The 18,181-nt window shown below is 44.0% G+C and overlaps 1 protein-coding gene across 16 annotated transcripts in view; it reads left to right on the forward strand.

Moving 5' to 3' along the window:
• The window catches only part of ptprsa (protein tyrosine phosphatase receptor type Sa), a 214,840-nt gene that overhangs the window by 163,879 nt on the left and 32,780 nt on the right, over window positions 1–18,181 (forward strand). For 6 of the 16 annotated variants that reach the window (XM_053843556.1, XM_053843882.1, XM_053843804.1 and 3 more), the window contains 10 exons: window positions 2,857–3,450; window positions 4,388–4,482; window positions 4,797–5,047; window positions 5,203–5,290; window positions 6,269–6,481; window positions 6,558–6,727; window positions 9,039–9,050; window positions 9,195–9,310; window positions 13,958–14,005; window positions 17,981–18,078. In XM_053843556.1, the coding sequence (XP_053699531.1) occupies window positions 2,857–3,450; window positions 4,388–4,482; window positions 4,797–5,047; window positions 5,203–5,290; window positions 6,269–6,481; window positions 6,558–6,727; window positions 9,039–9,050; window positions 9,195–9,310; window positions 13,958–14,005; window positions 17,981–18,078 (1,685 nt within the window). The remainder of the gene's footprint in view (window positions 1–2,856; window positions 3,451–4,387; window positions 4,483–4,796; window positions 5,048–5,202; window positions 5,291–6,268; window positions 6,482–6,557; window positions 6,728–9,038; window positions 9,051–9,194; window positions 9,311–13,957; window positions 14,006–17,980; window positions 18,079–18,181) is intronic. The other 10 variants (XM_053843959.1, XM_053844623.1, XM_053844446.1 and 7 more) reach the window with 6 other exon arrangements.

Here is an 18,181-nt window from a genome sequence, read left to right on the forward strand (position 1 = left end):
ACGACCCCAGTAGATTTCACACAGTCCACATTTTTTCTTGTTTTCTGAAGACATTCTTAAGTAAAAAAAAGCAGTATAATGAAATAAATATTAAAGAAATACTATACGTCTTCAGATTATCATTTGTCCGGCTTAAAAGTATTATTATTTTTTGCACATCATTTTATAAGAACATGACGTTCCCTTAGAATCAGATCTTCTTCGATGCAGATCCTCCTGCATTATCTTCTAATACTGCTACTGGTGGCGCAAGATGGCCACTTCAGGGGGTCAAGAAGTCGACATGCATAATGGGAGCTCTAATTTCGGTCACAGAATTTCACTGCACGTACTGCAGGCTCTCCTGGCCCATGTGAAACACTGTGTCTGAATCTTGCCACCGGACCATAAGTGTGAGACGTCAGCTGCATTTCTGCTGTTACATTTCAGTGCAACTCTTTTAAGATACTTGCTCTCTCCTCCGCCTAAGAAATGGTGGGGGTCATACTGAGAAGGACAAGATTAGGAAGTGTATCTGAGGGTCAGCTCCTGGAGAGAGGAAGTGAGGGAGGTCAGGAGAGATAGTGGACGTGCTGGACGTTGGAGATGGAAGGCCAGGTGGAAGGAGAACAAGTGGAGTTCATGAATGTGCTGAATGAGGAAGGATTAATTTTGTTTTTTGTGACGTTTTATTTGTGTTCCAACAGTAGCTGGTGTTCTTGCATTGCTGCTCATCCGGCTCTCCCATAAAACAAAGGCGACTAACCTCGCCAAAAAAAGAGAGAACTAAACCCTAGAGTGAGGTGAAGTGCTGGAATATTCTTGACCTTTATGACTGAGCAGACCTCACAAGCTGCATCCTCGCAGAGGGGATATTGGGCTATTCTAAAACTGGAGCTCTGGGCTTTACCTCCGGGGTTGACGGATGATTGCCAGGCGCACCCTGGCCTTTGCAGACAGGCGTAGAGGTAATACGTCTGGCAGTATGCATGTACGGGTGTGGGTGTGCAGGCTTGTGGCGCACGGCACAGGGGGAGCAAATGAGCAGGAAACTTGATCAGCCCCTTCTCAATCAGGCCGAGTGAGTGTCAACAGCAGGCTGTTAATACTGCAGCCTGATGGGATACGTGCCAGGAGGCTCACAAGAGGGGATTGAGCCGGAGAACACCAGCGACGGATGCAGGGAGGGACGGGTGGAGCGTTGGGGCTAGACGTGCGAGCGCTCGCTCACAAGGTGGGAGAGAAAATAGGGAAAAGTACGAGCGCCGTGGTGAAAACTCATGAGGTGTAATCGAGGCTCCTAAGAGCCCGAGAATCACTCACAGGTTCAACATATCCTTGTTGCCATCTCTGTCAGCCAGATTGCTCCGTGCCCCCGTCACCTTCGTCATTTACTCATGTTCACCCTTTCCCCTCCATATGCCCTTGTTCTGCCTCTTATCGCCCTGTATCACTCGCACACATAGACACACACGATTATCCTGAAAACACACTGCACTACCCATAAGATATCAACTCACCATCCATGAATACAACACAATGTCTCGTTTTTTTTTCCCCTTTCTCTTGTTTTATTTTACACTAGCTACTCAAACAAACGTAGAGAGACTGGGAATTGAGCCACATTACTTGGATCACTCCATTCAATACTTATATACGCCACAAGTGCCACTAAACCCAGGCCTCTGACATGACACGCATGGACTCGTAGTTAAGAAAAATCAGACTCATGTTCACTCATTTAACCGCTTTGTGCAGAGTAATTCCCCAAGAGGGGAGGATTCTTCGTGACGTGGAAAAAAGTGTTCTGTGAAAGAGAACAGAAAAGATATACATACATATATATATATATATATATATATATATATATATATATATATATATATATATATATATATATATATATATATATATATATATATATATATATATATATATATATATATATGATTCATGGCACAGCAATTATGACAATGATATTGTAAAAATTTAATGCCTCCATGTGTTACATCCCCAAGTTATGGTTTATGAAAGTCAAATGTAGACTCATTCTAGTTGAACAATTATACGTAAAAGTCATGTTTTCATATCATAGCTCTGCATTCAGCTGAATTGTGTAGCCACTATAGATGATGACTGATACATGGTTCTGGGTTTTGTGCTTGTTTAGCTTCAATTTAACCCAGAGTTTTCTTCTAAAAACAAGCGCCACTTGATCTAGGTGACGGCATGTTTCAGAAGTTGCTAGTTTTTAATCATAAATCTGCTCGCAGGCTTTTTTTTTTCACTGTTTGTAACTTCTCATGAAAGGCTTCTGCCCTCGTTCAATGAAACATGGATGATACAAACACTTGAAACAAAATGATTGACGTGGTAACTTCCACTTTGTTGTGCTTCCAACAACCTTGTATTCCTCTGAATGAAAGGACAAACGAGAGAGTCGAGTCGGAATCTATTTGCAGAGCCACGGGCCTGGAGTGTGACTCAGTCACACTCATCCCTCACAATGCTTTGATGGCAACTTGGGAAGTGAAGGCGCCTTGTAACTGCTGCTGCCTCCATCACGCTGATCGGCCTTAAAACAAGGGTTATGACAAGACGTGCATCATCCATAAGAGCTGGGGAAAGTGGGCCACTCTGAAGAAGGGTGTCTAGTCCTCGGGCTTAGATCATCTGTTTTACAGGAACTCTTTAAATTGAACTGCTCTCTGTGTTTGTTAAACTTTTAAGGGTGGTATCGTGCTTGAAAATCTCCAAAGGAAACCCAGACTTGTTTGTTGTTTGTTACTGTTTGACTGTCTTCTGTTATATCCAGACCTTATTGATGTCCGATTCAAGCTGTGCGCTAAGATTGATGTTATGTTTTGCAATTTGCAGTGCCTGGCCCGCCCTTTCTATCGGTGGCTCCGAATTCCGAGACCTCTGCCGTGGTTCACTGGGATCCTCCAGACCTGACCAACGGCATGGACCTGCAAGGTTACCGGCTTCAGTTTGGTCGAAAAGATCTTTTACCGTTGGCCACGCTGGAATTTGCTCCTCAGGAACGCCAGTACACTGTAGACAACATTCACCGGGGCGCCACTTACCTCTTTAAGATCTCAGCCAAAAGCCGAGGGGGCTTTGGTGAGGAGGCCAGTAAGGAACTTGCCGTGCCAGAGAACACCCCAGGGGGATACCCTCAAATTAATGAGGGATCCAATGTGACATGTTGCTCAGTGCAGCTGTCTTGGGCTCCGCCAGTACTGGCAGAGAGGAACGGGGTGATCACACAGTACACTTTGGCCTATAAAGAAGCTGGTACCGGAGGACCGCCAAGGGAGCTACGTTTACCCCCGGACCAGTCCGACTATGTGCTCAACAGCCTCAAACCAAACGCAGCGTATGACGTGAAAATCCGTGCACACACCAGTGTAGGTCCTGGGCCCTACAGCCCGCCTATCCAGTATCGGACCGTGGCCTTTGACCCAACAGGTAGGGCTTGCCTTTTTCCCCTCTGAAGCAGTTGGCACGGGGTTGGAAATTGGCTAAAAGTTTGCATCGACACTGAAACTGAAAGCTGCCTCACACTCTCCTCCAACCACCTGCACTTCTCCAGAAAAAAAAAAAAAAAAGCTTTTAAAAAGTTTGCTGTGGAACACTCGCTTCACTAACTCAAATCAAGGTAAAAGCCAAGTCAGTAAGTTCTAGTCAGTCATTTGAGAGGGAGGGGAACGGCCTTGAGTCTCAAGGTAAGTGCCGTTTAGTCAGACACTCTTCCAGTCCTCTTTGCAGCCCTTTGCCAAGCACACTCACGCAGCAACTGCCAGTTCACATCCCCAGTTTTCCAACAAGGTAGGATTTAGGCAATGTGAGTCACACCAGCCACTATTTATCTAGGTGGCAGTCAGAGGACAGTGAGCTTATTTTGGTTCTTTATGTTGCCTTTCTTTTAAACATGATCCCCCCCCCCCCCCCCCCCCCCCCCCCCCCCTAATTTGGGCACGTTCTGGCATGGAATTTCCCCAGATGCACTTGCACCGGACTGTTGGCATGATGTGTTCTGGGTCTGTCTCTAATGCTTCACTGGCAGCACATTGGCAGTGCCAACCTCAAGCGCAGACTGTCAGCTGTTAAAAGTCAAAGCAGACGATGATAGGTTGGCAATACCAATGATGTCTTGCCAGTGGGCGCCCCCTGTGCTCCATGGGTTTGTCATTCATGAGTCTGATGTGCTGTGTGTCCTAACCAATGGCCCTTCTCACAGCCTGTAACAGCTCACTGGTGCACTCACGCTCCAAACCAGAGGAACGTTGCAGATCAACAGCGTGTTTCTCACCACCAAGGGTTCCACTGTGTTTATTGCTAGCTTCGACTCGGGTCAAGCCTCTAAGGGTGTCTTAGTTGTTTTTTTGATTTCTCAACTCGACAGATGTACCCAAGAATTTCACTGTCAAGTGGGCGACCAAGACCACTGTGGTCATTGCGTGGAAGTTTTCCAAGAGCGGATCCCCGTATAAGTGCACGGTAGGTTTTATCGGAATACGAGTTTGACCTGGGAGTGGAAGACTAGGACTGTGGAGTATAGGATAATTATACCCACCTCTGGCATCAATGATGCAAATAACTATAAAAAAAGAATACAAATAATGAACTGAAACTGGTAACCAAGTTTTTCATTGTCATTTGTAATGGTGTGATGACCTTTTAGCATCTGCTACTTTTACTAGAAGTTTAGAGATGATTTGGAAAATATTTGCTGAAGAACCTGGAATAAAAACACAGGTTTCTTTAAGTCCTTGAATAGGCAAGTCATTTCGAAACATGCCTCCAAATTTCAGATCGAATACAACCGGCAGAAGATGGAAGTGGACGCCACGCAGCTGCGAGTGCTGGTGACGGGTCTCCGGCACAACTCCACCTATGAGTTCCGAGTCACCTGCCAGGAGAGCATGGATGGCGGCACTCGACACCGCGTGGTGGCCCGAACCGCCCCGCTCATGCTGATGAAGAAACCCAAGCTGGACATTTACGCTGAGCCGGACAACATGCTCACCATGTCCTTCCCACCAGTCGACAGCAAGGACGTCAAGTGAGTCAAACACAGAACTCAAGGGGTTGGAAGAATGTGACTGCCAGACGCTCAACCTTGACCCACCTGTATTAGTGCTTTTCTTTCCTCACAAGGTTTTACCTCTTGTTGGGATGGGTTTCTTTTGGTAGCTTGACTCAGTTTTGTGTCTCCAGGAATTTCTATGTGGTTGCGGTGCCACTGAAACGATCCACTGGGAACGTCAAAAACCTGGACAGCCCTGATGAGACGGACATGGAAGAGGTGAGTCAAAATATTCATTTCCCTTTTAGTCCGGGGCAGAACATAAGAGTCTCCTTTATAGAGGCTCGAGTATTCACACAAACGCAGACGGGACTGAAGCGTGTAAATAAAAGAATTACAGTCTATTGGTCCGTCCCTCACCGGGGCTCAAGGTCACCTTGAGTGCTGGATCAACAGCTAGCTTCCCTATTGGATTTGGGATTACATACAATCTCTCTCGGTGGTGTCTGCTTCTGTCTGCAGTTTGGAATGAGGGAGAGGGCAGAATTATTTGTTTCAATATGAGCGTGTGCGAGCGTGTGCGCACACATTTGGCCGAGGATTGTGTTATTTGCCGTTTCTGGTTCTATGGATTATGAAGAGCGACTGGTTCTTTCGTCTAAATGAGATTGTGTAAGAATCAGAACGTATATTTAAAGTAAAGAACATATTATTTGTGGCAGCGTCCCTACAGTCTGCCACCTTGGTTACTGTTGTCGATTTCAAACCGCAGTTGGGCTCTTCACAAATGTAAAGGTGAAGCGTCTGCAGATGGATTCCGGCCAATGTGAGCTCTAAAGCCCTTCCTCAAATAACGGCTTCTTCTTCCCATGAACCAAACGACAGATTATGAAATCAACAATGCCAGGCCCAAACTTTTTAGATCCCTGTGGGATGCCCAAAAGCTGTGTGCACCAAGAATGAGCACGGTTTTCTGCTCCTCAAATCCTGGAACAAACTTCCCAAATCCTCCAGTCCTGCAATTGAAACTGCAATGGTTTGACTAGATTTATTTATCAGGAAAAAAAAGGTCTTTCAATACTACAAGCTAATTTTCAGGCTAGCTAGCCTGCCAAATCTTCCATTATTTGCGGATTTTGACCGCTCTTTTTCCTATAATAATACAAAACAAATGCAACAATTTTGGAACTTGAAAATCGCATTATGACGTGCCATAAGTCTCACAGGTAGTAAACAACATCTTCCTTCCGCATTTAGCTCCTGCGGGAAGTGACGCCAAAGCGACGGTCACGGCGCCAGCTGGCGCAGCTGGATCAGCGCAAGCCATACATCACCGCCTGCTTCAGACAGCTTCCTCCTAGCTTCACCGTGGGTTCGGACCACCGACTCAGTAACTGCGAAAACAAGCCTCTCGAGCCCGGCCAGGAGTATGTCTTCTTCCTACTGGCTGAACTGAACACCACTCATGGGGTGAGTTTTTCATTTCTGTCTGACTGGGACTTGCTGCTGCTTCAGTAACACCAAGTTGCTTATTCCACTCGATCAGAAAATGTTCGCCACCAGCCCGTACACTGACACGGTGATGACTCCGGAGTTGGATGTGATGAATCCCCTGCCTGCAGAAAGTGGTGGTGATGGGCTCATATGGGTGGTGGGGCCGGTCCTTGCCGTGGTCTTCATCATCTGCATTGTTATCGCCATCCTTCTTTACAAAAAGTGAGTTGAAAATACTCTTCTGTTTTTTTTTAAGTCTATGTCGGTACCAAAACAATGACAGCTCAGGTCACGTTGACTGAAGAAAACTGTCATTACAAACCGCAGATGTTTTCGTTCATCCAAAACAAGTGTTATTTTTACCGAGAGCCAAACACAATTTAGGCGTTGGGTACAGCCGACCCTAAATGTTTATTCTTCTATGCCATCTACCACTGCGCACGGCTGTAACCACTCACTCTATTGTTTTGTGATGTTAACTTCGATGTTGTGTGTGGGCTGTGTATTTTTGTGTCGGAAGGAGGGCATCATGTCATGAAAACTCTTCTCATGCTGATGCTGATAAAGCAGCACTTCATTCTGGATCTGTCTGTGACCTGTTTTATGGTAGCTGGTCATTATTTCGGCGAAACTACTGTGATTCAAGTTAGTGGAGAACAGGAAATGAATCTCTCAGGAGCAGTGTTTCAGAATGACTTTTGTTTGCCACCGTTACCCAGCATGCCGTTCTCACGATGACGTTGTATTTTTTATGAATCGTGCAGTCCTTCTACTTTGCATGTTTAACAATTGAAAACCTGCATGTCTTTTAACTCCAAAAACGTTTGCACGTTAAAACAAAAAAATCATTCAAATGATGGTTGTGGGAAAATGAGAGAAGATGAGATCCTGCTTGACTCACTGGCGGCTAAAATTTGACTGCTGTTTCATTTGGAACCCAGTCGGCAGATTATATGCAGTTAACCAAGAGTGGACTTGCAATTTAAAGCAGCATTGCTGGACACACACCTGTTTAAAGCTGATATTGAAGAGACACAGGCGTTAAAACTATTATCTCACAATGATTTAGTCAAAATAACAGAAAAAATAATATAATTCGACCAGTGAGGACGTTTGGCCACCCGAAACACATGGATGTTCAGAACAAACTCTGAGTTTTTTCGCAACATTCTGCATCTGTTTGCACAAATGGACAATGCAAGAACATGAGAGTGTGCGCTGTTTTTTTTTTAATGGTTTGGTAAAACAAGCAAAATAGAATGAATGTTTGAAATGATGAAGATTTTATGATAGAAACCTAAGTCATGAGGACATATCATTTTAAGAATGAACAGTATTTCAGTTGAAATTTTCAGTACACGCTGTGTTATTTAGTGGCAATTTAATAAGAGAGAAAAAAGCTGCATTGAAAACAAGAATGAATAAACCTGGGGCTGAGACTTAAACCTGTTTATTTAGTCTCGTGAAATGTCCTTTTAAGTGGGGACATCTTTCGATCACCAATTCTAACACCACATGCTACAATGTGATGTCGTAACCAAAGCGTCCAAGATGAAGGCAATGCATAGCCTCCCACTTTTTTTCTTTTTTTTCTATCTATTCCCACCTCAAATAAAAGCACATATGATCAGAATCGCTATACACAATTTATTCATTATATTATTTTTATATTATAATATATATAAATATATTAGTTTTATTGTACATTATTATTATTTATATTATTTTTTTAAATGTTACATTGATTTTGCAGAAGCAAATATAACCATTGAATATTTCAATAATACACCTTATATCTAATAGTATTTCACACCAAAATGTCAGTTTAACAAAGGTGTTTTCATACTGTAGACTTCACTAGAGAAGAAAGTGTTCATGGGTTGCATCATTCTTTCTGTATAATCCTCAACTGAAAGTGTTATATTTGACAGTCAATATTAAAAAGCATAGTTATTCTGTAAAACTGTACACGATACGTTTAAGCAGTGAGACGGGACGCCACATAAATCAGGCTTAATCCCTGAATTATCTAAAGCAGCTGGTGTGCAGGAACAGCCAGCTACTGTCAGATGATCCCCAACTGTCTGACCTTGCCTCACCTCCATATTGGCAGTTAGGGAGAGTAACGTCTCTCCTTGAATCTCTGTTTTTCTCTCTCTTCTCTGTCTTTCCACCTCTCCCTCCATCTGTCCCTGGTGAACAGTGTTATCCTGATCTGCCCTTGACCCCGACGTATCCCATCCCTATCTGTGTCTGCGCCCCACTGCCTACACATCCAGTCCTTACACTACATTTCCATTGGGCTTCAACAAACACACACGCACCGAAGTTGCATCATATCTGAGAAACCTCCTGCAAATGCTCATGAGCTTTATCGCACTTTGGTTTTCAATCCTGCCAGCAACCCCTGTGAATTTTAAACTGCTCTCTATTGATTTATCTCTCTTCTTGCCTTCCCTCTTTTTTCCTTGTGTGTTGTGTTTTCACCACCTTTATATATTTATTCGACTCCTATTGCATCTCTGGGAAACAGCAAACCTGACAGGTAAGGAATGGCTGCACTTTAACTGCATTTGAAAGCCGAACTGTGTCTAAAATCCAGCGGCGATATCGATTTTCTCCGCCACTCTTGTCATGATAGGCTCGCGATATTCTGCTAAAGGTTGTTCCTCTTGTTTTTATTCCTCAGCCGCAAACGAAAAGAGTCGGAGCCGCGCACAAAGTGTCTGCTAAACAATGCAGACATCACCCCTCACCACCCCACGGACCCAGTGGAAATGAGGCGCATCAATTTCCAAACTCCAGGTACAAAAAAATGTCCCGACATAGTTGATTCTTTGAGGCAACCGATACAACTAATATAATCTTCATCTTCAGTAGGCACCTATGTATTTCATTGACAGTAAATTGTTTGTCTTTTTTACATTAACAACCATTTTTTCATATTGACATGTTCTGAGAGACCAGAGGTATCAAAGTCATTTACAAAAGATACAGTTGAGGAGGTTTTATTGTTTTAATTGTTTTTCTAGAGTGAGCTTTCTTCATGCCTTAGACCGTCTTTTTGCTGGAAAAAAAAAAAGTTAAAGTCAAAAAGTATCATTGGGTCAGGGACCACTACACTTCAAAATGGCCAACCTTCATCTCTTCATCATTGTGTTACAGGTTCACAGACTTATTGACATGTTCGATCGTCGTGTTGTAAATAGTATAGTAAATATATGTAGTTACGTAAATTGTTAACCCTTGAAACTCCATTTGAAAATGAAATGCTCAAAATGTGAATTTTAAATGTAATGGAGTCAACTTTTTTTAACAGTTTGTTGCTGCCTGACCTTCATCATCGCTTTCGCAGAGAAACTTTGTCAGACAGACTTACACTGTGAAACGGCCGTCTACGTATTGAACCCAGTGCTCGCGAATCTTACTTTTTGTGGTTCTTCTTTTTCCATGGTGACAGTAGAACTGGACTCAGCAACCTCATTCTTCTATTTTTGGCATCAGTCTCTTCAGCTCGGTCCAGGAACGTACAAACTGACTGTTCTGTTCACCGGCAGGGGATGAGCAAAATATTTGTTGACTGTACTGTCTCAGCCATAACATGATGTCATCAACCAGCGACAGCCCGAATGTTTCGTAAAGTTTAGTCTGTGGTGAGAATGTTAAGTTGAAGCGTCATTTCACATTGAAAATCGTCCAGTGACCACTATTACTGTGCATGTGCTTCCTTAGTGTGAGCCCCCGTTTATACATGACTGGAATAAATAAGGTGACGTATACAAACATGAAACATGAAGTAGAGATGGCAGTACCACAAAGTACGCGAGTAAGACGCAACAGAAAACCCTGGGTTGAAGGTATGATGTTGTAAAGTGTAAAAGGTGTAAAGAAGTAGGGATATCACTGCTTCCCGTGCGACTCTTCGCTGGGTTTTCCGTCGCCCGTCCACCAGTCATCGACCTCATCTGGAGGTTCGACATATAGTGTTTCCCCAGAGCCTCCCGGGGCCCTGCCGTCTCAGATGTTCCGGGGGGGGGGATTTCCTCGGAAAGGAAGTAAACAGACGGAAGGCAGCGGCGCTGGAAACGTGGAGGATCCATTTACCGTCCTTATCTGGCTCAGTATTCAGAGGCTGATTCAAATCAAGCGTCTGTAATGACAAGGCAGTAATGGCCTCTCTGTCTGCCTGGACAGTGATTTCCAGTGTGCACTCAGCTCCCCTCCTTTCTAATGGAGGCATTTGTTGCCATCTCCTGCGCAGCCGTACGTAACATCCACCCATGCACTCGAGCAGACTCTGCTCTTGATATATGTTTGTGCGGGACGGGACATCGGCGCAGTCCGACCGGCCATCGGAAGACGTCTTTGTCTTTGTCTTTACACCCTGGGAGTTTCATTTCAATGGACATTTTAGTCCAATTAGCTGCACCGGTGAGCATATGCGAACACTCCCATCAGCTAATAGCGGCTATTGTTCAGATGAGCACACTCCCAGCTCACTTACCCTCGGGCCCCGCGGCTCGGCTGCTTGCCTCCGCCATCGGTGTTCACTGACCCCTGGTGCTCGGGAGCAAACACTGTTTTTGATGAGCTCAACTGGAGGAATGCGTGGGAGTGTGTGTGCCTACACAGTTGCGCTTTATAAATGTGAGCCTTGCTGTGACATTCCATAACTCCTTGGGGTGCTGAGTGCTTCGTTGTGTCATTATCTTCTTTGTTGCCGGCGGTTTAATTGGCAAATTGGGCCAAAGTAATGAAGCAGCACGACTCAGTGAGTATCTACTGTCTGACTCCCATCCCGGCCGTTTTTATGCCGCGTGCAGGGGGAACTTTGCTCTCACGTCAGTCACGAACGAAAGCGCAGAGGGACTTATTTTATTGACGTTTTCTTCCAGATAAGTCTGAAATAGTCCACTTCAAATCAGGTGCTACTTTTGCTCATAAAATCGCAAGCCTCCGTGAATGTAACGCGCAAGCATCAGCCTTGCTTTAGTCGTCCTGGTGAACAAGATTTTTGACAACTTTCGCCTCCTCTTCTTTCCATTTTCACACTCTCACACGCTGACAGTGACGCTGCTCCTGCTGTGGTAAATGATGTACAGAGGCGGGAGACGTCAGTGCCCCCTGCCAGGTTTCATTAGTTATTGTCACTGATCAATTAAACAGGGGGGAGGGAGGGAGGGTGCTCATCTCTTAACACCCATTTGACCCCTCTGGCACGCGACTCATGCTGCACAGTAAGAACTCTGGTGACCTTATTCATCATGGAAAATAGCGTTGGTCTGTCAATGATCATAAAGAGAAGTCTTCATCCAAGCATATTATTTCTGATATGTTATGATGATTTTGAATGGTAGTTTCCGGTGTGTTAAAAAGAATTGCTATAGCAGTTACTGTTCTCATAGATGGCCCCTGTTTCGGCGGTCCTTTCTTAAAATTCCAGTCCAACGCCACCAGAAGAAACAGAGCCTTGGCTCCATCCTGTTGGAATATTAAAAACGCCCGGGTTTTGTTCTCTCATGAAGCAGATCCGACTTTGAACCTGCAGCACGCTACCAAGGTCTCCGACTCCCTTCGGCTCTGCCTGCGCTGCTGTCAGCCAAAAATGTGGATGCTTTTCCACACCTTTCAGTCCCAGCAGCTCTGCACGGCAGCGCAGACAAAGGGAGCTTTCAGAGCTCAGTTTCACACCGACAGATAAGCTGTTTTCCCTTCCTCTTGCTTTCTCTTTCTGCCTGTCAATGGATCTTTGACATTTATGACAGCGGAGCGATAGCAAATCAATGCGCTCGCCTGTGATCTCTTTATCAGGCTCATGCTGAAGGCTCCCGGCAGTTGACCGCCACTCACGGATTTGGGAAGAGACGAGTTGTGAAAAACTTGGCCTCATTTTTCCTGACACTCTGTTGGGTCATTAAAGTAATTAGGCGACTTGTATCTACTTGGAACTGTGATCACAATTCGTGTCTCACGAACTGTGTTGTGCAGTGTTTACGGAGGTCGTCACTCAGTTCATTCCCCCCCAGCACACTGTGTGGTGCTGCTTCAGTTGAAGTCGACAGGGTCCTTCAGACAGGAAATCGCCCTGTGAAAAGTTTGGGTCACTTTCTACAGAGAAAGATCAAATGTAAACATCACGTCTGAGCACGCAGTCGGACAGAGACCAAGCCTGTCACACATGGGTTCGACTCAGCCATTCCTCCACTCCACTTCTGCTGGAGATGTGAGCCTGACAGGATCCGCAGAAGCTCCACACCACAATGTGTGGGAATAGTGTCACACTTTTCACTGTTTTGCAATGAACTTCCCTCCTCACTGAGCCACCGGTAGCAGCTCCCCTCATTACAGTGGCATCAGGAGAACACAAGACAAATCTCACATATATAGAAATTTGCCCCAAGTACGGAACGGCCACTCCACAGTGTCTGGCAAGTCCAACCACTTATGGACTTATTTTTTCGATCAAATTGAATGTTGGAGGTATATTTGGCTTCATATTATTTTCGTAAGCGACATCTTTATCTGTTTTCTGAAGTGCATTCCAACTGGTACTAAAAAGTAGTTTGCCTAAACCACTGCCAGACTGAACTATGTGTAGTTTTACATGCCAACTTCTCCAACACAACAAATCTTTAGCATGTGTTTTCATCAAGCAACACTGAAGTCATGACGCTTGGATGTCACTGAAGTGGAGTAGCTTCCTGTGACCTCTATCTGACCAAGGGAGCTAAGGTGGTGCAGAGAAGACCACGAGATTTGGACCGTGCCGCTGGAAACATATTTGTACAAGTAGCAGCTCTAATACAGTTGAATTGTTTAAGAATGCATTTCAAACCATGTTCAGTGTGTTACGCCCATTCCTTCCTGCCAGCTTTCACTTTTTTGTCTTAGTTATTAACAGCTAGTCATGTGGCTCATAACGCATTTCAGAGTCCTGTGAAAGTGTCATGACAAGTCAATACAGAGCTACAGTGGAGTGATTGAAGGGAGCAGAGTTATAGTTTGTCATTAATGTGACTTATTTTTGCTGCAAAGACAGTGACGTGGCTGTTGGATCTTTAAACTGGAAAAGAAATATGTCAGTGATACTTTTCAGGCAGTGAAAATATATATTTTAAATATTCTCAAAGTATGTAAAAAGATATTACATAGAAAAACGATGTTTTTTAATGAAAGGATTTGTGACAGAAAGTAACAGGGTAATAAACCTGATAAAATCAGGTTTCGGTGCACGTAAGCATAATCCATGGATGTGTTGCAGAGTCGACCCAGTCGGAGTTTAAACACTCTAATATAAGTGGGTTATCACACGCAGTTGTTTCCAGAATCTCCTCTTATTCTCTTTCCTCATTGTCACATCATTTTGCCATATTTGTTGTGTGTTTGCATCTGTTTCTGCAAAAGCGCCGTCTTTCTTTTTGCAACGATTTCCCCTGTCTGCTGTTCTTTCAGATTCGGGTCTAAGCAGTCCTCAGAGCGAAGCCGATTTTGAATATGAAAGTCAGTCCCTACAGTTTTAGCTTGGATCCTGAACACCACTTGCCTCCATTTACACCGGCATAATTTGCATTCGTTTTGTGCTTTATTTATTTATTTATTTATTTGTTTTCCATGATGCAGCATCAACAAAAAAGTCTGCACTAATTATTTTTGGTTTGTCCCCGCTGCGGTTTTCTTTCTTTTGTTTTTTTCACTTCCATTGGTTGCCAGTATTGACTGGGCTGGCTGTGCATTAATCCGCCATGCATTAATAACTAAAAGCACTTCCGCTGATGGGGTCCAGATTTGTGTTTATTGTGGTTCTAATCCCTTCCTCTCTTCCTCCCCGTCCTCACTTCCTTGCTGCTTTCTCCCCTTCCTTCAGCAACGCTGCTCCATTTCCACTCTCAACTAAGGGGGATCTTTTTCTGCGCGCCGCGATAACAAGCAGAATTAATTAGAGTTGTGGCAAACAATAGCTCGACATTTGATCACCCTCTGCCTCTTCGCTGAAGGATCATCTGAGGGAAAAAAGCCCGGTTTCTGGGTTTCCTCCCCCGCCCCCCCCACCATTTCTCTTTTCCTCCGTCATTTTCTTTGCTTACCCACAGACCGGCTTCTCCCCTTTCATATGGAAATATGAATCATAAATAGGCTTTTGGAGAGAAGCGTCTCTGGCTTATCGCGAGGAGTCATTACATTTCATCAACTGCGGATTGAAAAATTGAAAATGTGTAATTAGATAGTAGTTTGTTTTGCGTTGATTGCGCTATAAATAGAAGTTGGAGAGCCAAAACTGCTGAGACGGGCGAGGCCGTGCAGAAAACTGCTGTCCTTGAGTGACTTTAGAGGAGGAAAAAGGAGTTTACGGCGGGAAGTTCTCCTTTCACTCTTATTGATCGAGCAAACAAGAGGCCCGTGATTGACTCCGTGTCTTCATTTGGAAGACAATGGTGCAGGTGTAGGCAAGTAAACCACAATACTGACTTGTTTTATTGTCAAAGGGCAAAGAAGGATAGCATCAATTCACACCACTCAACCTGCGATGTGACCGCCATTACAATCCAATCTCTCTGAAATGAGCATAACCGCTTTGATAAATCAGACAGGGAGTCGAGTGAGGAGAACAGACCCAGCGCTCTTTTTAACTCGTACAATTTGGACTGATAGCGTCGCGTCCGAGCGCGAGGCAAATATAAATTCCCTTTGATGTTTTTTTTTTTTTTTTTTTAAAGCACTGACTTTTAAGAAACTGGTTCGACATTCACCTTTCATTTTTCACTCTACTCTCTTTGACTACTTCAAGGAAGCTCAATGGCAGAGATAGTTTCTGCCGTTCCTCAGTCCTTTCTAAAAGCTTCTGTAACAACTGTGGATGTGTCCTCAATTTAGCCGCTACTATTTATTAGGCATGTTTTCGTCGATTATGTCAATACTTTGGCATTCATCTGTCAAGGAAAATATTTGTGTGGATGCATTCCATTTTCATCCATTTGGCAGCTCTACTTTTGAACAAAATGAACTTTTGCTTTTACCAAAATGAATCAGAATTGTCAATCGACAGTGTATTTACTTATTCCATTTGACTGTGTGAAAATCACATTTTCTGCCACAACACTTGATGGTTTGAACGTTTATTCAACAACAGCATTATCTAGTATTTTTAACGTACACAAAAAACTGTCGAAGAATTTAGTATTACGCTTAAAAAAAACAGGATGAAGGACAGTGTGTTATCTGTTAGCGTGGTCTGCTGAAACATAGTTCAATATCTGCCATGTTGGAGTTTTGAATTGTAGCAATGGGCTGATGAGGGTTCATGAAACAGTGTCAGAGGTCACTAGGTGGCGTCCTCGGGTTAAGATATGATGTGAGGCTTCATTGCTATCACAGTTCAGGAACATCAACTTGAGAGCTTAGTGTGTGTTCTCTAGTGTGCTCTCATTGTTGGGTATAAATGTAGTCACAGATAAAGGTGAAAGTCGTTTTGAACTTTTTTCGCTCACAGGCGTTGGGAGCTACCGAATTCTGAGTGAAGAGCGTAACTTAAAATCTAGTGTTGTAGTCGAGACCACCAAACCCGAGACTGAGACCAGAGCATACAGAGAGAAGAGTTTTAGGGTCTGCGACCGAGTCGAGTCCAAGACCAATGAGGGGGGACGAGAACAAGACCAAAAGCAAACTGAATACAGAGTCATTTATTTGTTAAATGACCTTTTGTTTTTCTGTATTCAGTTTGGTTTGGTCTTGTCCCTCTTGGCCTCTTATTGGTCGTCCAAAAGCACATGACCGGAATGAGATAGTTTGAAAGGCGCAGCAACGCACATCGCATCCCGCCATTCATAACAAGGGCCACGGATGTTTGTCTCACATTGGTAATCGAGCATTCTTCGGAGATGTCTCCATTCATTTTCAAGCGGATGTCACGGCTTCCAGTCATTATCATTTGCCTCATATAATCTCTGTTAATCTTCATGTAATTGATGCGGCGCCACTGTTCTCTCAGTGTAGAATGAATTGCCACGACTAATGAAGACTGTCAGCGCAGAGTTGGGCTCCCTCCTCCACATGAGTGCGAGCCAAGCTGTTGACCCTCTCAACTTTGGAGCAATATCTTTCACAAGAACTATAACAATATTTAATGTGATTACAGCACATTTCACACTCCTCTAAATCCTCTGGGTTTTTTGTGAAGAAGTGTCAACATTTTTCTGAACTTTCCCGCATCAGTAGTTTAATAAGTGGCATCTAAAAATAGGCAGTCAGGCCACATATGCCATATTGCATTACATGGCCTCAGTATTATGTCCCTAAATGGATTAGCCACTGCAGAGCGCAGCAGCACTGATAATATTATAGCAGGGAATATTTAAGCAAGCCATAAAAAAAAACCTCAAAGGCGAGTTCCTTCTCAGATAAATGTCTGACAGATTTGGGAGGACTGGATTGGATGTGCTACAGAGAGCATTTTTTTTTGGATGGAACGAGGGGTTGGTCTCTGAGCCAATGTTGGAAGGGGACCACCAGATGGAGGAGCTGCGGCGGATCGCTTGCTTTGCATTGACTGGCTGAAATGGAGCAGCTCACTGAGTCGCTGAGCTTCACTCACCCTTGTTGACTTAAAGCAAATCCCCCACATCCTCCTTTCACAGTCCCCCAGGTCAGCGCTCCAATCCGATCTATCACTTTCTGACAAGCCCAACGCAAGGAAAGGTGTTCAGAAAGGAGGTGCAGGTGTACATGACTCTTAATAACAACAGACTATATCTAGTTTTATTTGTGTATATTATTTTTATTTTCTTTCGATGAAAAATTTAGTGCTCATCAGTCAATATGATTTCTTCTTAACTCTGACTGATGAAGCTTCATGAAATATGTCCTTATTTTCAGAGCACAGTAGGTGGCGCTCTTGGTTTACAAAAAAATCTGAAGTTTCATTCACGTAGTTTTTAAAACTCATGATTTCATTAGTTCATTTCATGAAGCCTGTGCGTCCCATCATTTTGATCCGCTTTGTTAACCTTAAATAACTCCTTGCTGTTGGGTAGCAATAAATTCATGAAGTATTGTTAATAACTAATAATAAATAATAATATAATAATAACTAATAATAAAGTCATGGATTCAAAGCCTTGTCAAATGAGCCATATTTGCTTTCCTGAATAGTAAATTTCGAACGGCATCTTATCTAGTCGAATAGTCCAGTGAGACCCTTTTCTCAAGTGAGTGAGAAAAGTTAAAATCCCCAGAACTTCGATGGTACTTCAGACCAAAGTGAGAGTGAAAGAGCCCTGGCCTGGACCAACAGCATCTTTGCATCACTAATCCCAACCACTCAGTGTGAGTCACTCCATGTTGTGCACCAGCATCCATCACTAAATCCACAGCTACGTTGCCACCGGACCAAGCACTGTACCTCCTCGCGTCTTTGTGTGTGAAGTGGCCGTCCCGTTGGCAAACTCACGAGCGTTATTTATTTCTCTTTTTGGCGAGCAGGTATGATGAATCACCCTCCCATCCCGATCTCTGAGCTGGCGGAACACACCGAGCTCCTCAAGGCCAACGACAACCTGAAGCTCTCCCAAGAATACGAGGTGAGTGGGAGAAAGTTTCGGTCAACCGTCCTGAGCTGTTGTTGTGGACCGACTGGTGAGCTTTTTCTCCTGTTTTTAGTCTTAATATTGCTGTGTGCATGCG

Source organism: Synchiropus splendidus, chromosome 1 (assembly GCF_027744825.2).
Source record: "Synchiropus splendidus isolate RoL2022-P1 chromosome 1, RoL_Sspl_1.0, whole genome shotgun sequence".
Lineage (NCBI taxonomy): Eukaryota > Metazoa > Chordata > Actinopteri > Syngnathiformes > Callionymidae > Synchiropus > Synchiropus splendidus.